At 38.3% G+C, this 23,002-nt stretch overlaps 2 protein-coding genes across 3 annotated transcripts in view; one reads left to right on the forward strand and one right to left on the reverse strand.

Moving 5' to 3' along the window:
• Positions 1–23,002, forward strand: part of LOC123524838 (uncharacterized) — a 474,072-nt gene that overhangs the window by 133,764 nt on the left and 317,306 nt on the right. The window lies entirely within an intron of this gene.
• On the reverse strand, positions 12,241–18,774 carry LOC128555888 (uncharacterized). Its single transcript, XM_053539686.1, has 4 exons — positions 18,718–18,774; positions 17,787–18,426; positions 17,134–17,158; positions 12,241–12,415 (listed from the first exon to the last, which is right to left on the reverse strand). Exons 1-4 carry the CDS (start codon positions 18,724–18,726, stop codon positions 12,241–12,243), a joined length of 849 nt encoding a protein of 282 aa, XP_053395661.1. The 5' UTR covers positions 18,727–18,774.

Raw genomic sequence — 23,002 nt, forward strand, 5'->3', positions numbered from 1 at the left:
AAGGTCTCTAGTTCCTTGCGAAAAGAACCACCTGTGCTGAGTACAAATCCTAGGTAATTAAAACTATCTATAATGTCTATTTTCTGACCGTTATATGTTCATTCCTCATTTCTAGCTAAACGACCGCCTTTACGGAACAACATTGTTATCGTTTTATATATATAGACACTCAAACTCAACTTTTTGCAATATGTTTCCAGTTGATGTAAGTGCATTTGAAACCCCTCAGCTGTTTCGCCTTGCAATACGCAATCATCTGCGAACATAATAAGGTATTTTAACAACTGGTCTAATGTTAATCCCGAGAATATATTTTGCTGTAAGCAAAAGTCACAAAACAAAATCGGGGAGGTTATCTCCCTGAAATAATCCGACGTCGTAGTTGAAAAACTCTGACAACGTATTGTGTCTCACGCACGATTTTACCTCATTATATCTGGATCTTAATAATTTCAACACCTTTCCGTCGATTCCTTCACGCATTAGCTTATACCAGAGGCCATTTCTGTATAAAAGATCAGAACACTTCCGATAATCGACAAATGCCGCGTAAACTCTTTTACTTTGATCTAGATATGTTTTTATAATATTATGTAATATAAATATATGTCCCTCATCGAATGTGGGTTCGAGCCTCACTCGGGGCGTTGAATTCTTCATGTGAGAAAGCCATCCAGCTGGCTTACGGAAGGTCGGTGGTTCTACCCAGGTGCCCGCTCGTGATGAACTAATGCATGGAGGGTTACCTGGGGTCTTCCTCCACCATTAAAGCTGAAAAGTCGCCATATGACTTATCTTGTGTCGGTGCGACGTTAAATCGTACAACAACAATAAAATATATAAATGTAGCATCCGCTATGCTGTGACCAGCTTGGAAGCCAAACTGGGCATCCGACAATTTTTCGTATTTTCGTGTCCATGACTTTAACCTTTCATTCAATACATTTGTAAATAATTTCCCCAATCATCTAATCAAAGTAATTCCGCGATAATTATTTACGTCACTCGATGGTTGCTCTTTAAGAACCGGAACTATTACGCCCTTCAACCTTCCACGTGGAAATATTCTAGTGTTTAGTATCCTGTTAAAAAGTACGATTAGTGGTTTAATGAGCACATCGGAATCTTCTACAAAATACTCATTTAATTGGTTATCAAGGCCCGTGGCTTTTTACAGCATTTCTAATTTCCGTTTCCGTTACTGGAACATCTAACTCTTCGTACATGGGTTCTCGATCGGTTTCAGTGTCAAAATTATCTAAAAACATATCAACCTCGTCATTAAACTCATTATCCTGGGTCTGAACAAGCGACTGAAAGTGGGACAAAAAGTCATCTAGAGAAATGCTTTCATCAGTTGTTTGTCGGGTTCGTTTTTTTTCCCCAAAAAATCCCTGGGACTTTTTTCGCCTTTAAGTTAGCTCGTGTTTTTCTTTTCCTTTATCTACATTGAATTGTTTTCTTGCTTTTCGAACACAGTATTTATAGTTTTTTTGCATCGTTTGATCAGAACAAATCTGCCAGCACTGCGATCCCACGTATATTGTACTAGAGCCTGGATGTTTATGAGACGTTTTTTCACATTCACGATTAAAGCACTGTTTACGGCCCGAGATTTTATTATCGACCAATGTGGGACATGCATTATTTACAGTCTTTTTAAAGTATTTTTCTGCTGTTAAAACGATATACTCAGAGAAACAGGAAACTGCATTCTCAATGTCAGAACTTTTCTGTAGGCTTTCTATAATACCATCTATATTTGATGACAAATGGTTTAAAAACGCATTTTTTTTACTTTCGTTCCATTTTTAAAACTTTCTCTTCTGTGACTTTTGTTACATTTACACTTGCTGATTGTAATTTCAAATGAAGCAGGTAAATGGTTAGAATATTCTGTATAGTTGCGGACGTTACAATAACGTAAAAACTTGAAAATGCCGTAGGATGTAAGTACGTAGTCTATTAAACTCTCTCTCTATTGTGTGTGAAACATGTGAAATTACCGTTATCCCCATTACAACCCGAACAACCATTCATAATACAAATATTTTTAGATTTGCATATGTCCAGTAAATAATCTCCGAATTTGTTAGTCGAGTGAGCCATTAACGTACGTCTAGACGGTAAATCGTTTAAGAAGTCATTAAAATCTAATCCCGTTATACCTTTATTCTCAATATAGTCTCATCTGTGACCTATTCTGCTATTTAGGTCACCAATCCACAGTATTTGCCTTTGTTGTGAAAACTGCCCTATTTCGTCTTCAATTTACTAAAATTATCATGCACGGGAGACCTTCTGGCGGGATATACGTTGCAGCAATGTACCAGTCTTTGTCAGTTTGAAAACAAATCTTTTGATAGCTTTAACCATACAATACAGTTGCAATCGTTTTTAAAAAGTTTGACTCCTTTACGTACAGCATCTTTTATATATTAAATAATAACCCCACCACTAGAACGTTTCGCACGATGATTTTGGAATTTTCTGAACGAATGTATAGGATTGCTATATCAATTTAGGCCGATATTTGTATGTTTATATGTCCAGGTTTCGTAGAGACATATTTGGTACTGGGTGAGAAATAATGTAAAATCATTTGAAAACCGTTTCGCGCGAGTGAGCCCTTCAACCTTGCACGAGAGAATATTTACACCACCATCAGGCGGACCCTAGTCCCGGGCCGGAGGTACGAATACTTCGCCATCAATGTACAGTTTATCATACCGGAAGTAAACTTTTTTCCTGTCCCGTTTTGCCTGTTTGCACTCGCCGCTCAACGCTTTCAGATTGTCAGCTTTGTCCTTGGGATAGTGTGGACTAACACCTATGCTAGTCTCTCTGAGATTCGGACACGCACTACGCAACAACACGTGATATTAAAACCGTTGAAAATTAAAAAAGTCCTGTCTCGTATTGCCTTCCTTGAAACGACCCAAACGTTCTGCGCTGTCAGCTTGTATCCTGTCTTTGGCATTTTCAACTCTCATTTTGGTTTCTATGATGTCTAAAATTGTCGTTTTACAGACCTCGGGTGTTTCCTCTCTAGACTCTGGTATCTTGAAGAACATGAGATTGTTTTTTAAGTCGTCACATTTGAGTTACATCATCAGTTCATCACCTGAGCATTTTACCGACACATCTTTTTACAAACGTTGCGTAAGGTTTTCTGTTGATTTCATCAATGCTATTTGAATCGAACTGCCGACTATTCTCCAAATCAGTCGGGCGCTTTTCAAATGCAACCATTTTTGGTCTATGCCATGTATCACGTCTAATTGTCCAAATCTATTGTCAACCCGATCAAGACGTTGAAGTATTAGTGCAAACGGATCTATATCCACCTGGTTTTGCTGTGACATTGGCGTATTGGGGTGTGGGGGGCGTTTGAACCGTATTTTGATCCATATTCTGTCCCATCGCAGGTGAGCACTGTCCCATGGTGTTCATATTGCCGGTATTACTATAGGTAAAAAAGTTCCAGGGAGTGCATATTTCTGACTTTGATACTGACGATTTGAAAGTTCAACAGAGTTTCCGTTAGAGTTTTCATTTTGCGCCATATTTTGTCTCTTTGTTGTTCACAGGTGAACTCGTACTCTTCTTGTGTTTTCCCACAAACGTCTATTTTTCTAGTGAAATATTTAGCACTTATCACTGCTTGGCTCAGTAGGGAGAGCGTTGGTCTACGGATCGGGGGGTCGCGAGTTCGATTCCCGGGCGGGGCGTATGTTCTCCGTGACGATTTGATAAAAGACATTGTATCTGAAATCATCCGTCCTCCATCTCTGATAATTCATGTGGGGAGATTGGAAGTTACTTGCGGAGAACAGGTTTGTACTGGTACAGAATCCAGGAACACTGGTTAGGTTAACTGCCCGCCGTTACATGACTAAAATACTGTTGAAAAACGGCTTTAAACCCAAAACAAACAAATAAGCTTGTACTATCAGAAGTATGTAACTATTTATAAAAGAATAAATCTGTAAAAAGAAAATAGAGCTATAGAATTAATAACCTTCCTGCTTTATCTCGATTTTTCAAAGCTATGAAAATATTTTGAATTCTGTTTACTTTCTTCTAACAGTTTAACTCTTGACCGAAAATGTGCACTGGGTCTAAATTGCACGAAAAAAACTTATGTAATTACTTATTACACGCCCGTCTCTAAAGAGTGGCGGGCGGGCGGTCAGCGTCCAAAAGCAAAAATCACTCTCTAAGTCGAACAGTTTTCATCCGATCTTCATCAAACTTGCTGACAATATTTGTGGGCATAATATCTCGGCCAAGTACGATAACCATCCAAATCGTTCCAAGCACTCTTGAATTAGCCTTGTCCGCTCCATAAGTCAAACAGTTATCATCCGGTCTTCACCAAATTTGCTGACAATGTTTATGGGCATAATACTTAGTATCTCGGCCAATTCGATATCAACACAAATCGCCCCAGGCACTCTTTGATTATGGCCCTTGAAATACTCGAAGATTTGCAAATGTAGCCTTACCCATTTAAACAGTTTTGATCCGATTGTCAATTTCATCCCACATGGAACCTCACAAATACCTTGATTCGTTTTCTTTGGTATAACAAGGCATACAACATCAACATTATTACCCTTATTATACCTAACTGAATATTTAAACGGGCGTACTTTTGTGACAGTCTGGCACTCTTCCTTAAGTCTGTTATTTTAAAATCGTGCTATTGCTTAAATTATTGTTAAATTATTTGATGTTGATTATTTCTAAATTATACTATTATGGTTAGTAGTATTTGTCTGCAGTACTCATTTCAAATCTGTATTTTCTATTTAAGCACGAAATAACGAAGATTTTGCATAAAAATATTTCTTATTTATATACACCGTGTTCTGTAAAATTCAGATTAGTTGTATTTTGATCTATGAAATAGTCATGGACGGTTCTGCTATATATATGAAAAATTGATACATCAAAGATACATAAAGGGGGCTATCACAGTAAACAAAATGTTTGTTGATCAAATATAATAATAAAATAATAAGAAACATTTTTAGGAATATGTTACAAATTTCATTATGTTTTTAGGGAAAAAAACGTTTTTTATATTTTTTTTCAAGTTCTGTCTGGAGATGTGCACAAATTCAAATTTGATATTTTGGAAAAATGTGACATTCACTTATCTAAAAGTTTTGTTTTAATGCCCTCTGAATATTGTAAATAACATTGTCTAAGATTGAAAACAGAATGTGCATTTCAGTGATGTGAAAAAAGCATGAAAAATACTGTAGTGCCTGTGTACGGTCTGGTCCGGTCTACGTGAGGATAGCCCAAACGTAAGCCGAAAGCGGAAATTATCTGTGGAACGTTCCAGGCAGCTATACGTACAACGTCCAACAAATCATTAATCTGACGTTTTGACACTGGTCAACAACCACATCAACCATTATAAGTTATTGGTAAGCAGTATTGGGCTACATTGATTATCCACCAATTACAATATTGGTGGCAGCAGTGATTAACAGCCCAATTTCGTCGACCAATAAATTGCTACCGCACAGATTTTGACTTTTGGACTTGGCCATTTTGTCAGTTTAAAAACTTTGTAATTTGAGTGAGATAACGGACCAGGTCAGGCGTAATTGTATTTAGGCGATTACGTTCTTGGTCTAATACATTTAAGATTTTATTTTAAGTGTATTCAGTCGAATAATTGAAATAATTATTCGAATCTCGCGGATAGTTGTCTGCGCATGCGCCATCGGAAATCCACAGCGTTAGCATTGCAGTTTCCTTTAGTGAACGTTTTAGGATCCTAAAAAGGTATATATTTTGGATTATTGTTTAACTGAAATCATAAAAAATATTTCTACATTGTTGTTGTTATTCTTTTGATTTTTATCGAAGATGTTACAACAGAAGAATCCAGAAGGTAAGTCTGTTGCTATTGGATTTAGTGCACAGGTGGTATCTACAACACCGGCGGGCAGGAGTAAGGTACCGGTACCGAGGACGAAATTAAAGTTCCACCTTCGGGAAACTAGTACCCCTAATGAGGGTGATGGTAATGCGAAAGCAATTAGGCCATCACCAGAGTTAGGGGAGGGTGCTGACTGTAGTATGACAAGGAAGTCAATAAGTTCCTTGCCAAAGCATCTGACATTTGACGGTAAGGGCAGCTGGAAAGATTTTGATTTAAAGTTTACCAGATATGCCGAGGCCTGCTGAAGGTCAGATGTAGAAAAATTTGACGGCTTGTGCTGAGCACTTACTGGCAAAGCCACAGACTATTATTTATTAATACATGATAGCCGTGACGTGAACTCATACAGGAGTTTATGTAGTAAACTTGAGGCGCGTTTTGGTAAACAGGAGCTTCCGGCAGCAGCTCAACATTAGTTCAACAAGCTTGCCTGAGAGATGGTGAGTAGTTGGATGACTATGCATACCGGCTTTTGACTCTTGCTGGCCAAAGCATTTAAGAGTCTGCCAGATTCGTTTATGACCAGTCAGGTCATAAGACGTTTCTGTCAGGGCCTATTGGATAAAGATGCGGGACAGAATGTGTTCATGCTTAGTCCTCTGAGTATCCAACAGGCTAAACAAATGGTTCGAAAGTACCAGCAGGGACATTCGGCCATATATGATAAGCCAAAGCGCGAAACCAAGCAGCGTGAACCAGAAAGCGTTTACGCTGTGGGTGAAAGGTCCGGAAGTTCTGGAGGAACACCGGATAATAGAACCGTCATGGAGGCAATTAAGCAATTGCAGCTTAAATTTGAAAGAGCTATGGCGGTTAAACACAACCTAAAGGTAAGAAAGGGCTTCCCCGGTGTTATGGGTTCGGCAAGGAGGGACATTTCCGCAGGGATTGTCCGAATTCAAGGACGGATCAGCAGGATCGGTTAAACTCCAAAGGGTCGGACAAGGCAGTGGCATCCCGACCCTAGATAAATTTCCGGTTCTGGAAGAACATAAAGACCACTGCAATAGCACTTGTAATAACCAAGGTAATGCGGGGGTTGAATCTGATCTTGAGCATGGTGTTGTATGCCAGGTAAGGTCAGCCTCTCAATTTTCCATGGGAATTCAAGTTAGGGATCAACCGGTTAAAGCAACTGCCGACACTGCTGCCCAGGTCACAATGTTTTTCAGACAAGGTCTTAACTCTTTGCGGCATAAGCCCCTAAAGGCCAAAGAGGTCAAACTTACGACTGCTGGGAGGGAGTAATGGATAACCAGCTACATTGTCTGTCCCGTCTGGTTGAAAATAGGATCGAAATGGTATACTGAGAATGTGAATGTTGCCCAATTAGAACAACAAACGTTGTTAGGTTTTGACGTTCTCTGTGATAAAGGCCAATCGATTTTAGACATGGGTAGGGGTATAATAATCTTTGACGGCATGCACATAACTCTTGATGTGGATAGTATAAACGGTTTCAGTGTCCAGGGTTACTGTGGTTAAACGCAAGGTTGTTCCGCCTCATTCTGTGGCCTATGTGATATGTAAATTGGACACAGAACAAACTAATTATGTCATTGAGCCTTTGGACCAGTCTAAGGTATGGAAGCCTAGGGTGGTCAGGGAAGGGTTCACTGATCCAGTTGTTTGTGTTATTAACCCCACTGATAGGTATAAGTTAATTTCAAAGGGATCTGAGACAGGGTGAGCTTATCCTGTGTCCGAAATTATTGAAGTGGGGAAGGTTGATGGGGACTATAATATTAATCAAATTTCTGATCTGGGGTGGCAAAAGGATACTGCTCCTAGGCCGGTGGGTGATAATGCTCTCCCACCCCACCTTCAGCAAGTATACTCCGATTCTTGTGAACATTTGAATGAGGAGCAACAGCGGCAGTTGGCTCAGTTGCTTATTGAGTACCATGATGTGTTTGCTCAAGATCAGTTTGATCTTGGTAATTTTACTGCACATGTTATTGACATGGGTAGTGCCGAACCTGTTAAGCAACGCATGAGACACTTGCCTGTTTGTTTTGCTGGTGAGGAAGAGGCCCATCTCAATAAAATGTTAAAGACAGGGGTCATCCGGGAGTCAATATCTGACTGGGCGTCCGCCCCAGTACTTATCCGGAAATGGGACGGAACAGTTCGCTGGTGTATTGACTATAGGTCCTTGAATGAAAAAACGAAGATAGATGTTTTTCCATTGCTCTTAGTGGATGATTGTTTAGTTACTCTGTCAGGGAGTGTGTGGTTTCCGAAGCTTGATGCTAACTCTGCCTACTGGCAGGTTTCCATCAGGAAAGAAGACCCGAAAAAGACTGTTTTCATAACGAAATATTGTCTTTTTGAGCATGTGCGAATGGGGCTCGGTCTGTGTGGATCACCAGCCACAAATTCCCGAATTATGAATTTAGTCCTCAGAGGCCTAACACGGAAAGCCGTGTTAGCTTTTCTGGACGATATTGTAGTGTTAGGCAAGTGTTTCAGAGACCACATGGTTAATCTGAGAGAGGCCTTGCAGAGGTTTTGCACATACGGTTTGAAACTGAAGCCTAAGAAATGTATCTTTCTTCAGAAAGATATTGAATTCTTGAGGAGAAATGTCAGTGGCAATAGCTTAGCTATGTCTAAGACTGACATTGAAGTAGTCCAGCAATGGCCGGTTCCGACATGTGCAAAGCATGGGCTTAGCGAACTACCATAGAGACTTTGTTAAGAACTTTTCGAAGTTAGCTGAACCTCTGTATGCTGTGACAGGCAAACGCCAGTTTGTGTGTCGGCGGGAAGAGCAGGCTAAAGCTTTTGAAGCTTTGAAAGAGGCTCTGACGCAGCCGCCTGTATTAGCCTTGCCGACCGAAACCGATAAATTCATCCTGGACACAAATGCCTCTAATAATTCGATTGGAGCAGAATTACTTCAGGTCCAGGACGGCAAGGAAAAGGTCATTCCATACGGTAGTTATGCTCTTACGAAAGAGCAGAAAAATTATTGTGTCAATCGAAAGGAGCTGCTTGCAGTAGTTAGGTTAACCACGCAGTTCGGACACTATTTACTTGGTAGACCGTTTATTGTAAGGACTGACCACTCAAGTTTGAGATGGTTAAGGGGGTTCCGGGAGTCTCAAGATCAACTGGCGAGATGGCTAGAGGGGCTACCTCTGTATAATATGGTGCTGCAGCACAGGGCAGGTCGTGAGCATGGTAATGCTGACGCTTTGTCTAGAATGCCGGCTGAGGAGGAACATTGCGAAGAGTACCATGCTGGGACACGACCGGAGCAGTTAGCTTGTGGCGGATGTAAATATTGAAAGAAGGCCCATGAAAGTTGGGAAAACTTTTACGAAGAAGAAGACGACGCAGTGCCGTTGGTAAGTAAGGGTAACCCAGAATATACCTCTGTGGTTTGCCACCACGGAGCATCTGGAAAGCCTGGGACCAACAGGGCATGGGTACGACTGTCTACGGGTATCAAAACGGAACCGCCACTAATACTAAAGGTGAGAGTGGCAAGCCAGCCCTTGCAATAAAAGTCTCAGATGCAGAATGCATTTCTGAGAAAGGTAGCCTACCAGATGAAGTAATTTTATCTGGTATGGATGTAGACCACTCTGGGGGAGTCAGCCCCATTGTGGTAGATATGTTAAGGGATGCTATGAAACTCATTCCCTGGGAGGTGTCTGACAACAGATCAGGGACTGAAGTTACCAGCATCAACATGGTAACCACAAGGAAGGATGCCAGAAATCAAACTGAGGCTGGTAAGAGCGTCGGTGATAAAGTCAATTCTGGACACTCAGGTTCAGTGCCTACTGTAGGGCAACCAAGTTCACAGTCTGAGGTCAGATCCCCCGGAAAGGACAAACTAAAAGGACTTGCCGTGCCTACGGGTGCGACAGGTACATCTGACTCTACACGAGGTCTGGGGTCTAGCCTTCAGAGTTCAATCTCGGTACCAGATCAAGGAGCTCTGAGGGATAAAATTAGGCTGTGTAGTTGGGGGTTTCAGTGGTATAATTGAGAGATGTTCAGAAACAGGATGAGGAATTGCTGTTTGTTTTGAATTGGTTACGAGATAGGACAGATCCGGAACCGTCCGATCTGTTTCGTGCCAGTCCAGCGGCTAAGTCCAGTTGGTTAAACAAAGAACAATTTCTTCTGTTAGATGGTGTTTTATACCAGAATGACCCAGGACAAGATGACATTCGTCTTGTTATGCCAGAAAGCCTGAAAGAGGAAGCTATAGCACTCAGTCATAGACTTCCATCTTCGGGGCATCAGGGTGTGAAACGCACTAAGGAAAGGGTTGAGGAAAAGTTTGTCTGGTATGGTTTAAGAAGGGACGTTCCACACTATGTGTCGCAATGTGAAACCTGTAATAAAAATAAAAAAGCCGGTCGGCAAGGGAAGTGCCGATCGACTGAGTACTAGGCAGGTTCGCCCATGGAGAGAGTACATATTGATTTCCTAGGTCCACTCCTAGGGGCAATGAGTATGTGCTCATGATGGTGGATCAGTCACCAATGGTCGGAATGTATACCACTCTCTAATCAGTCCGCAGAAGTTACCGTGCGGGCGGCTGTGGACGTTTTTTTTACAAGGTTTGGAATGCCCTTTGAGATATTTTCAGATCAGGGCAGAAACTTTGAATCGAAACTGTTTACGGAGGTCTGTAAGGTTTTTGAAATACAAAAGGCACGGACTACCCCATTATAGGCATTCTGCAAACGGACAGGTAGAAAGGTACAATCGCCCTCTGATGGATGCGGTTAGATGTTTCATAGGCAAATCACAAAATCAGTGGGATTTGCACCTGCGACAGATAGCAGGAGCGTTGAGATCATATGTGAACCGTATGACCGGGTTGATGGCCAATAAGTTAATGTTGGGTCGGGAGGTAAATAATCCCTAGTGATTACTCAGGTGAATTGGTCCAAAAGTTGCGGGAGACACATGATATATGAAGAATGATGAAGACTTACTCAAAAAGAATGAAGCTCAAATATGACTTGCGTTTACTTGAAAGGAACTATGAGGTAGGTGATAGAGTTTACCTACTTGATACTGTGGTGTTGAAGGGGAATGTCGTAAGCTCTGTCCGCCATGGAATGGACCAGGGGTGATAGTATCTAAATTATCATCTTTCGTCTTCCGCCTTAAACTTAGAAATGCTGTTTTGGTAGTAAACCATGATAGGCTAAAACAGTGTAAGGACAGAGAAGAGCCACGGTGGATTATGAACTAGGAGCAAAATTCAGATGACATAACTGCTGCTAAGGGCAAACCGAGTCTACGGCTTATGTCGAAAGCCATGGCAGGGTAGATTTATGATCCGGTGTGATTTCTGTAAGGAGTGGTTCCATGGGTCCAGTGTGAACACAACTGCTTCTGATGCACTGGACATAAATCAGTACAAATATCCAGACTGTCATAGAAGAGTGAGGTCTCAAAATAGGCATGCTAACACGCCCAAAAGAATTAGCAGCGAAAATCACCTCAGGTAGGCGACCGAACAGGTTAACGACCTGTGATGTTTCCATTTTTTTCTATTTTGAAATCCTGTTGTACCAGGTCCATGAAGCCAAAAGAAAGCAAAGGTACTGCTGGTTAAGAGATTCGGCCAGGGAGTTAGACGTTCTACACTGTCACTCCTGTGAGTGGATTCCCAGAATGTGAGCCGTGTGGGGCCCATTCATAAATGCAGGATGCCCCACGTGAACAGAGTAGGGACATTCGATTAGGGACAGATCCGGCTATTGAACGGACTGGTGAGAACCTCGAGTTGGTTCCTCCGGCAGAGCAACAGTTGCTTGTTGGGGAAGATGTCGACAGTGAGGCGATCGGTTTCTCTGGAACTGCCGAAAAGATGTTGGGAGGTAACAGCCAAACACAACCTTCAGGCAGTGGGAAGCCGGTTAGTTCGGTGAAGCCACGTCCGCGCGAGCGAAACGAGAGTAAGACCCAGTACAGTGCTTCTGAAACAGGGCAGGTTCCGCAAGGCCCTGATTCTAGACTGCTTAGTCCGGCAGAGAGGGCACCAAGACCTTCTGTTGGGCAAGGCAAGCCTCAGCTAGTCATTACTGTGCCGGGTAAGGGGAAGCAGCCTGCTGGTCCGGAGAAAGGATCCCATGTTTAAGGCCGTTCTGTTTAGCATGGTCTATCTTGAATCGTGGAGCCCACTATCCTCTGTTGAGCAGTCAGAAGCCTCCACAGTGCAGGCAATGGTTGATTTAGGTGTGACTTTGAGGATGTCAGTTCCCAGGGCGTGAAATTAAGACCGGAGTGTAATGATGTCACGGCCTTGGTGCACTGGCGTTTTCTATTGCCAATGGTGTCGATGCAGGAGCGACACCAGGTTCAGAAACTTGGACACTTGTTTCAGCTGTCCAAGGATGATCAACTGAACCTCTTTTGATAGTCACTGTCACCTTGAAAGGACTATGAAGGCGTGGGGGATGACCAACCCATCTGTGAAGGAGATGAGTGATCTTAACCCACTAGAGTCTCATGAGGTTCACCTCATGGGAGTTGTTGGGTTTTATTTTGTGACCCTGAGACTTACCCTACACAGGAGGGTATTAAAGCATGGTCTGATCAGGATGTCGTGTCGGTCGTGGGACTCCACCCCCGGAAGGCGCTTACCGAAAAAGCGTTCAGTAAGCTGGCGAAAGTTCTTGAATTTTCGGAAGTAGCAGGATTGGGGGAGATCAGTATTGATCGAACAGAACCTGCTGAAAAATGGGCTGTACAGAGGCCAATTTTGAGATGACCTCCTCAAGTTGGCAAGTGCTAATGCACAAAGACTGTACATTGAGAAGCTCCCTCCAGTCTCAATGTACGGTGATGAGTCCGCTTAAGCCATAGGGGCTAGCCCAGGTACACTTTGGGTGTGAAGATCCATGGTCACCGGTAGCTGTGGTATTGTGACTGAAGTGCCATAATACTAGTACTGGTTTTACCCAGGAATCTCTCATATTTATGAGAGCAAGAGACCATGGTTAACTCCCATGGTCTATGACTACCTCTACCTATTGGACGGGGAGGAGTGTAGTACCTGTGTACGGTCTGGCCCGGTCAACGTGAGGGTAGCCCAACCGGAAGCCGAAAGGGGTGATTTCCAGTGGAGCATTCCAGGCAGTTAGACATACAACGTCCAACAAATCAGTAATCTGACGGTTTGCCACTGGTCATCAACCACATCAACCATTATAAGTTATTGGTAAGTCGTATTTGGCTACATTGATTATCCACCAATTACAACAACACACTTCAAAAATTCAGTATATATAGAACACAATAATTTGGTTTCATCCAGTAATATATTCCAATAATGGTGATTGCCTGTATATAAAAAATATTTTCGCATTCTTTTTGTAAGATTTCTATATAAATATACATGTAATGGAAAGATTACCTTCATCGGTATGACCTTTTTCATCACAATTATGATATTATAAAACATTGTTTGTCAACACAAAGATCTCATTGAGTTTTCACTATACCTAGTTTTATTATCATTAGTATTTTCTATTTTATTGCTATATATTTTTATATTTTTATCTGTAATATAACAATAATAATACATTGTAATAAAAAAATAATAATTATCTATATAAAAATAATTATTATTATACTACATATTCGTACTGGTTCAAATTTGCATATATGATCAAATCTCTGTTATCGTGTCACACAAAGCAGTAACATTTCAGTCTTTTAACCGGTCTATATATCCGTTTATTTCGTGCAAACTGCTTTGCAAATGAGTTATTTCAAACTGAAATACATGCAGTCATAAACACTGACCAATTTACTTGTCACAATGTAAAATATACGAAAAGACTGATTTTATCTATATCAAATGCCGCATTAGGCTTGATATAGACTCAAAGCAGACATTTCATGAATTTTGTGTTACATCCTTTCGGCAACCATAGCAGCCTAATGTGTACCATAAAAATGGGGGTGTGGTGTGGGGGTGCTATTACCTCTATTGTATACCGTAGGTCTACCACAGATGCCTAAAACGTATCAAGATAATGCGGGCCCTGATTACCAACATCGTACAGCGCTGGACTACCAGGAATTTTTAGATTTTTCTTGAATTTATAGGTTTTTGTTTGTTTTTCTTCTTTTTTTACAGAATTTACTGTGAAGTGTAAACTTTCACTAATATTGCTACCATATTCGTATACAGTGATCTTATTTATTCATTTGAATTATTTACATGATATATTGAATTATATTGCGCAATATAATCACAGGTGTCATATACTTTTGAAAAGAACATGAATCACATTGTGTCCATTAATGTACTGAAATTATTGTTGTCGCTAACTGTAAATAAGACGATGCATTTCAAGCAAATAAGGGATGAGCATTCCTCAGAAATATAAATTAGTTTTAGCGCTTGTTCGTTTTGATAGAACACAAACTCATTTTTAGATAATCAATTAATTACTCATTTCTGTGCTATGGCAATCTTCGCTATGTTACTATGTCTGCATTATGCGGCTTCGGCATTCTTAGATTCTGAAAACAGCAGATCTGCTACTGATGAGTTTTGTAGAATATACATCGATCACTTACACTTCGGCACTACGGTTAATTCGCTTATAAGTACCATATTTATCTGTTGCATTTAACAAAAAAACACACAAAAAAACAACAACAAAAAAAACAACAAGCATAAACATTGTAAATTTATGTCTTTAACATAGATGACTACCATACTGTATCGACTGTTTCATATAACAGTTACTACAGCGTAAAAATGTAGTATATTTTAGGGATTTTGTTCTATGTTCAATTGCGAGATAAACTGATTTTCACCTAGGGAACTTTTTTCTGGTACGAAAAAGTCGTCTCTAGTAACCCTTCAGCAAAACAGTAGCGATAATGGAGAATGGCGAAAGTATATGATAGCGACAGTCGAAAGGATATATGGACCTCAGTTCATTTCTATGCGCACAGGTTTTAGGTTGGTTAAAGCTTTTAAGGCTGGGAAATGTCGAAGATGATATCCGTTCTGGTAGGCCTAAAACCTCTGTTACCAAGGCAAACACCGCTGCTGTAAAAGCTGTGGTCGAACAGGATGCGCGATGGTCGGTGGAAGATATAGCCTGTTGTACTAGCATATCAGAAGGCAGTGTGCAAACGAGCGTTTGGACCGGAAAGGTTTGCGCTAGGTGGGTACCTCATTTGCTCACTGAGGAGCAAAAGAAACAACGCCTTATATGTGCCCGGGAACTTTTGAAAACATACAAAGGCTGTGATAGTCGGGTTATTTCTAACTTGCTAACAGGTGACGAAACCTGGATGCACTAATAAACGACATTGCCTCCTAATACAAGAGCGAGTCCTTTTCGGCTTCCGAAGTTGTAAACCATCCGCCTTATTCACCTGACTTGAGTCCCTAAAACGTTTTTATTTCCAAGGCTTAAAGCTTTCTGGAAAGAAATATTCAGTCCAGAAGTTGGCACCGCCCATTATCAGTGTCTCAAACAGTTACAAAAAGAAGACTATTTATCTGCTTTTCAGGATTCGGTAAAAAGGTTACAAAAATGTGTTTAGGTAAAAGGAGAATACTTTGAAGGTTTGTAATAAAAATAATTTTGATAAAACGTAGCACTTAACAAAACCGAACCCAATGATAGAACGTTTTGCAGGACCCTCGTATAATACGCTAAATCATTTTTATAAATCTGAATATCACGCGGTGTTTGGCCTAAAATGCATTCCGGCACACTTCACCATCGTTTTATGGCTACACATAGTAGCTGAGATACCTTTCGATAAAATTAGTCATTATCATACATCTTGTATCGGCTAGAGGCCACCAATAATTTTCAAACAGACTTACTAGTATATTAAAATATTAGGAATATACTAACTTTAAGACATCTGTTTCTATTTGCGGGTAACTGACAGACATTATCACCGTGTTTCAGATTCGTTCGGCATTGAATATTGTCCTTTCTTACACGTACATATAAACAATGCATAATGCAAATAATTCTATGTTCATCCAGGTCTTAAAGCCGTATTAACAGCTAGACTCGTTATTTTTCCTGCAAAGTTTCCTCTGTTTCAAACGATATCCTATATTTTGACCCCACAGCGTGATGGACACCATTTAAAAAGGTATCGTCCATAAAGATTATCATACGTGTCCATACCGATGTCACTTTGGAGGGCCAGACCGTCGATTTGGAAGAACGGACAGATTTGAAACTTGCCAGCATTAACTCAAGATGATTGATCGTTTGACTTGCGAGGTTCAAAATGTTCAAAGTATGTGTAAAAGTCAAAAATAGGGGCACCGCCTTAGACCGGTCAGTAACTTACATAAACAAAACATGGGGTTGGGATGGAGGGATGTAAATGCGTTTAGGACCTACCAATCTCATATTACCCTATTTTCAATTTGGTGGACAAGACACTTCTTTAAATGCGAGCTGATTAATTTTATTTAATTCTCAAAAATGAAATTTCTGATGAAGTCGTTCTATGAAATCAATTTGGCATTGCCTTTATTTAGCATTTAAATGTTTTAAGTATGTAAAGTACTAGCTTAATTTTATCGCATTTAATCAAATATAAAACTTATTCTATAACTGTTTTTCTTCCCATCAGCGATTTGCATTTGTAACACGTGACCATCCAATATATTTCCGTTATAAAAGCTACTATATTTTACGATGCATTAACTTTGGTATGAATCTCCATTTATAGATGAAATCTTGTCTATCTGTATTGATTATCTTTTAAATGAGAAAAAATATGTGTCGAATTAAATATTATCGCCCGGTACTATTTAGGATATATCTGGACTGGTACCCATACGAGAACCATAATGGGCACGCCTATCGGGTCGAAAAATATGTTTGTTTTCAATACGTGCTCATCCGAATATATCGCCGTTTTGTAAAGAACAATGTTAAACAGCCTATTTGAAAGTACTATATGATGTTTTGCTAAACAATTTTTAAATACAAGTAGATACAAAGCTAAGACTTAATTACACAATTCATATATTCTAAATAAGTTTCTTCTTTTATAGATATATGTAAATCTTTAATATCTTTAATCGTTTCGCTCGATTTGTGTTACAACTTCATAATTATATTTTTTAGATAACGATCCAATAACAATCTTAATGATGCGGTTGGTAACATTAATAATACCTATAATTTCCCATCATTTTTGTAACTTAAATAAAAAATAAATAATAATATACATGAATGAAATATATCAGTGCAACATCTATTTGCTCAATTCACTCCAAAAAGGGCACAAACTGTTGTTTTATCTAAATGATTGTCTAAATATTTCATTGATTTTTAGATAAATGTTGTAGAGGAAATTATTTAAAGTAAGTGACATTTTTTATGAAACTTCTTTAAAATTGTAAAGAAGTAATATTGTATTTTGGTACAAATTTGTTTATAACTTTCAAGAATTTCCTCTTATCACTACAGATGGTTTGTCGATATTCTGTTAAGCATTTCATGAATCTAAACTAGATAATAAATATATAATTTAAATGTCATTTTGATTTTATATGTTTCCTGTAAAATGTTACAAAACATGAGAAAACCCCGAATATATAATTAAGTAGTATATTGTCTGCCCTGGTAACACTATCAAGATAAAACGTAAGCTTTATTATTTTAAATGGAAAACATTTTCATATCACACTTTAGAAGCGTATTAATTTTGTACCAGTTTAAAAAAACTTATTCAAATTATACACTGATACTAAAATAATTGTATAATAATATAATAATAATATAATCTATATCGGCGTTGCATTCAACAAAATTGAACGGAAACAAACCTTTTTGCAGTTCTACTGGCTCGTTTTGGTCACAATTGCCGGCCTCTCCATGAATATTTGGGGCGACTTTGTCTTGTATTGCCATTTGAACATGCAGATTGACATCATTTATCTGTTTCATTTTGTTTATAAGTTCTATGTTAACTTTGATAGATTCTGATTTAAAGGAATGAATCATTCGTTTGCACTCAAATTTTGCCTCGTCATCAATATCTTTGATCAGCTCAAGCATTGCAGAATTCAACGGAACCCATTTTGTCTCGAAAGTTTTGAAATTCAGTGAAGCAGAATGAGCATAATTATCCAGATCCTTCCTCTGGTCACTAACGCATGTTACTGCTTGAAGCGCTGTACTGGTCAAATAGGATTTGAATAGGACAAATGTTACAACACAAAGCAAGGATGTGTCCCACGAATCAGTGTTTGTCTTGACTTCATCGTCTTGAAACAGCTGAAGAAACTGTTTTCTATAATTAACATTGAAAGTATCCTTCTTCTTGCCAATAAGCTGAGCAAGAGATTCCCCGCGTTTTCTGACTTCTCTTTCTATAACTGCCTTCAAAGCCAATGGTGCAGCTTGTCCCAAAAGTAACAGATGTCTCAGATAAAGTTCATGGCCCCTTGTAATGTCATCAAAGCACTGTATAAAGTATCGAAAAAAAAATTCAACAGCTTGTTTATCAAGCGTATCTTGTTTTCTAACTATGATCAAATGCTTCAAATAATAAGCAAAATCTTTATTTACCTACTACAATTGAGTTTGTTTAGGATATTTAAGGTTTTATCAATGAAATTAACTTCATATTTTTGTCATTCTAAAGATTGGCTTAACCGGTGTTCTCAATAATTTTAACCGACCATGATAAGTCTGAACTAAAATATATATATTTGTGCATATTATGAAAACATGTAAACATACAAATGACTTTACCGTTGACATTCTTCAAGTTTGTTTTCTATTTCTGTCCTTGAAATCTTGCTACTGGATACGCTTCATCGTATAGTTTCATGTCCTACAAAAATATGATAGAATAATATATGCAGCATCGTGGCTACATTGTATCAAAGGCCTAATCTGGCAACAAAAATGGCGATCGGCAACCACTGTAACAGACCGACATCATAGGTAACAGAACTTGCAAATGTTTAGGTGCAAAATACCGATAGTCAAATTTAACAACATGTGGCAAAATATGTAACAACTTGTATTCTAATGTTATCATTTTCTTATTTTCATTATCATTAATATAACCCTGATTGTCGTGATTATGTTCATATTATAATATAAATCATCGTCACCATCAACACCGCAATAGTTTCTCCTGTTGCACTAATCATCATCATCATCAACATAATAATCAACATAATCATCATCATCATCATCATCATCTTCGTCGTCGTCGTCGTCGTTGTCATCATTATTACTACAATTATAACTATTATTACTGATATTCATAATTGTTGAGCGTTAGTTTTTGTTATTAAGGCTTTCAGAGTAATTATGTACGAATAAAACAAAAAAAATGTGCCAAGTATAGTAAACAGGAACAATACAAACTATATAAACACTTCGAAAGTATCAAGAAAAAGTAGATGACATTTGTTTGTTTCAGCGTATTGACGAACGATACTGAAGTGTTTACATAAAATTGTTTTCCTTAAACCGCTGAAAATACAAAGGTTTTATATATCTTTACCAACGTGAAAAATGTCCATTTAATTATACAAAAAAATCCATTAAATGCCCCTGAAAGTTTTGGAATCATCAACACATATTTCTAGTGAATGTGAACTATACGAGTAGAGGTTAAGCCAAGATGGCAATTATTTTCGAAACTTATCATATAACGTAACTTTTAAGGATCTGTCGAATATACTAGCAATGTAGTTCCACTCAAAACATACTCTTATCTTAGCTGTATGTATGCCAATTTATAAAGGAAGCGTTTTTGGGGCGATAAGCCCCAGAGTGAACAATACGTTTCAGATTCTCTTAATACGATCTGCCTATAAGCAACCAGTAAACAATCGCCCCCGAAATAGTCCTAACATTTCCACAGAACAGTAATGAGATGTATGGCATATAAATATGTATAGCTGTTCAAAATACATAGAATACTACAATTTCTACGTGATTCTGTAAATGGTTATGTCATACAGCTCTCTGTTATCCTTTCAGATAACATTAGAAAATATTAGATAATGAAGGTTAATTAATTCGCCACCTATGAATGAAATATCCATATGAATGGAACTTTTTCGTCTTTGATAAGACATAATACAGACACTGTGTACTATGCAGAGATAAAGCTAATAAATAATGCGAAATGTAAAACGTATTTAACAAAAACATATACAATATATCTAATTAATTTTTTACCGAAACACTTAGATATTGTTTATGTTGTTTAAAGGAAACCACTTTGTTATAGCTTATGACCTCGGTCTATAAATAGCTCATCAAACAAACACTGGTTCCGAATACAGTATCATTCATAACAAACTTCGATATGAATTATGCTGTGCATTGTTAATTATATGTTTAATAAAAGTAAATTACTTTTACTAGGTATGATTTTGCATATAATACAATAAATAATGAGCACAAAATAGGTATAATATAAAAGGGAAGCATAAGTTTTAAAAATCAATTCTTCAAGATCAGTTGCTATAGGTTCTAGGGGAGGTAAGCGCTGCGTGGAATTAACCACAGTAACGTGAGAAGAAACAAATGGCCACATTCTACGCATTGTATACCGAAACAGCGTACATGTTATATTTTGCTACAGAAATAATGTTTACACTTACAATAGAAACTACGTTTTAGAAACATTCTGACGAATGCTGAAAGTAATATTGTAAAAAAAGTGCTTTGACTCCAATATGCTTCAGAGTGTAAGCGATTTTTGTTTAAACACCCGTTTTCAACAGTATTTCAGGTTATATTAAGGTAGTGGACCCGTAATTGTAATGTTTAAAAACTGCATTAACTTGATACAGTCTTAAAGCTAACATCGTTTCGCACTGCGTTGCAATTTTTAAACAACTTTTATTGTGTCGTTTACTTTTTAACTTTTGTATAAGTTATGTTATTTTTTCAAACTCAGAGACAAATTTCAAAGTGATAACCACTGCACAAAACGATCGCAGAGAATTCATTTTACCAATAATTTTGGTAAAAGAAGCCTCAATGTATTGCGTAACAATTATAAAACATAAAATAAAACTGTCGATAACATTTTTTTTCTGTGGAGCCTCAAGTAAAAGGATTGAATCGGACAGAAATTAAGCTCCAACACTGAAAAATTATGACCTTTCTCTCTGCGTTAAAAATAACCATAGGGCAGAGGTAAAACCTACCTACATTTCTTCCACAATGTATAAACTAAAGAATAAATGCAACATAAAGAACTTTTACCACACGTAACTCAATATTTTCAAAGATGTCTAAGTCTTCACCCTTCTGTATCACAAGTAAATTTCACTTCAAAAAGCAAGAAATGGCTTATCAAATGAAAAGATTCCGCTTTTGTACAATAAATTAATAATAAGTTTTGTAATAAGCAGCTAGAAAAAAAATATAAAGATAAAAAGGTTTGGTCCTAGTGTACTTGAACCTACGCCCTCCTAAAAATTAGTCAAAGTAGATTTATGGTAGGAAGTGAATACTCTTCAAAAAGGAGCCCATATTTGTACTGATGTGCAAGACGTTGTGATTCGGACAAGTTATGTGGACGCTTATTAGGCACAAGGAAGAAACGTATTCTTCCAAAAAAAATCCTAAGTCAGACGCTCTGTGCACGTGCCGGAAGTACACATTTTTTAAATCGATGGTATATATCTCATTCGCATGTAAACTAAGAGGGATCGACCCCGAAGCGACGAAAATCGTTAGGATCGCTTCCCTATTACGGATCCGTCAATTTTCCTAACCATAGTATAAGGGAAGGAACGGGACTAGACCATAATCATTAACAGTCCGGTTGGTAGCGGCGTTCGAACCCAAAATTTCCCTCAGACTGACCAGAAAATCGCCCATCAGTACTTCAGTGCTTTGATTACTTTACGTTATGACTAGTAAAAGTGGTGGAAAAGGGTCGAACTATAATAAACAAAAATCGACACTTGCCAAATTGAATATTGATTTCGTTGACACAAAACAAATAATGTCGTTTGTGCGCAAGATGTACAAAGAGTCGGAGCTAAATCCGCGGTGCTGGTGCTCAGAACCAGAGCCAGTATTTTAATAATCAGTAGGCAGCCAGCTTGACTGTTCCAGTATCGTCGTCTCTTTTTCAACTCGCCTCCAAAAATAGTTTGAGAGTGTTTTAAGCTGATCATACCTAAGTGAATATTAAATTGTCTTACTGCTAATGGATATTAAGTAAGTCAGACATGTAGCAGATCATTATAAATAAGTTTTTTATTTTAAAATTCTGCCGTCACATTTTGAAAAAAAAGATCCGAAAGACGCTATCTTGTTCATGTTTTATTTGTAAATGACGCCAGATTGAGCTTGCAATCTCGCGGAAAGTGTCATCCTTGATATCAATACAATGCTGCTTATATGAAAATAAACGCTGTTTTCTTTCCAAAAAAGAAATATAGAGTGAATGTAAATATTTAAATAATGATGCCGCTTGAATTAAAAGAATAGTTATCCACACTTACATGTACATTAACTGGATATGTTATCATGAAATGTTTTATTTTTAAAGATATCGTGTATGCCTCGTAAGTATAGCAAGCAGGTTTGTGCTTTTTACTAAAATAGTGAATATCATTTTTAAAATGGCATTACTTAGCTTCAGAAGGTTTATATAATAGAGAATTATTTTGTTTCAACATGCTCATGGTGATCGATATTTTATGAGACTATCCAACATCAACCGGAAGTAGCAGTTTATTTTTTTAAGAACACAAAGGTAGCCCCATTTCTACAATTAATAAATAATACAAGACACAATGTCACGATGTCAAGTTTGTGGACCTTGCAGTAGACAAAAATGTTGCATGATCTGAACCGAAGCTATGTCTATGTCAGAATAATTCGTTGTTGCTTGTTGCAAAACGCCGTTAAAGGCCTAGATCCACCCCAATCCAATAAACAACTCTAGTCTTATCTGCTGCTTATCTGGGATTATGTATGTAATTAGCACAGCAGGGGTCCCCACTAGACCATGAAGATGTGTGCAGTGGAGTTGAAAGATATTAAT

This window comes from Mercenaria mercenaria, chromosome 3, assembly GCF_021730395.1.
Source record: "Mercenaria mercenaria strain notata chromosome 3, MADL_Memer_1, whole genome shotgun sequence".
NCBI classification, from domain to species: Eukaryota; Metazoa; Mollusca; class Bivalvia; order Venerida; family Veneridae; genus Mercenaria; species Mercenaria mercenaria.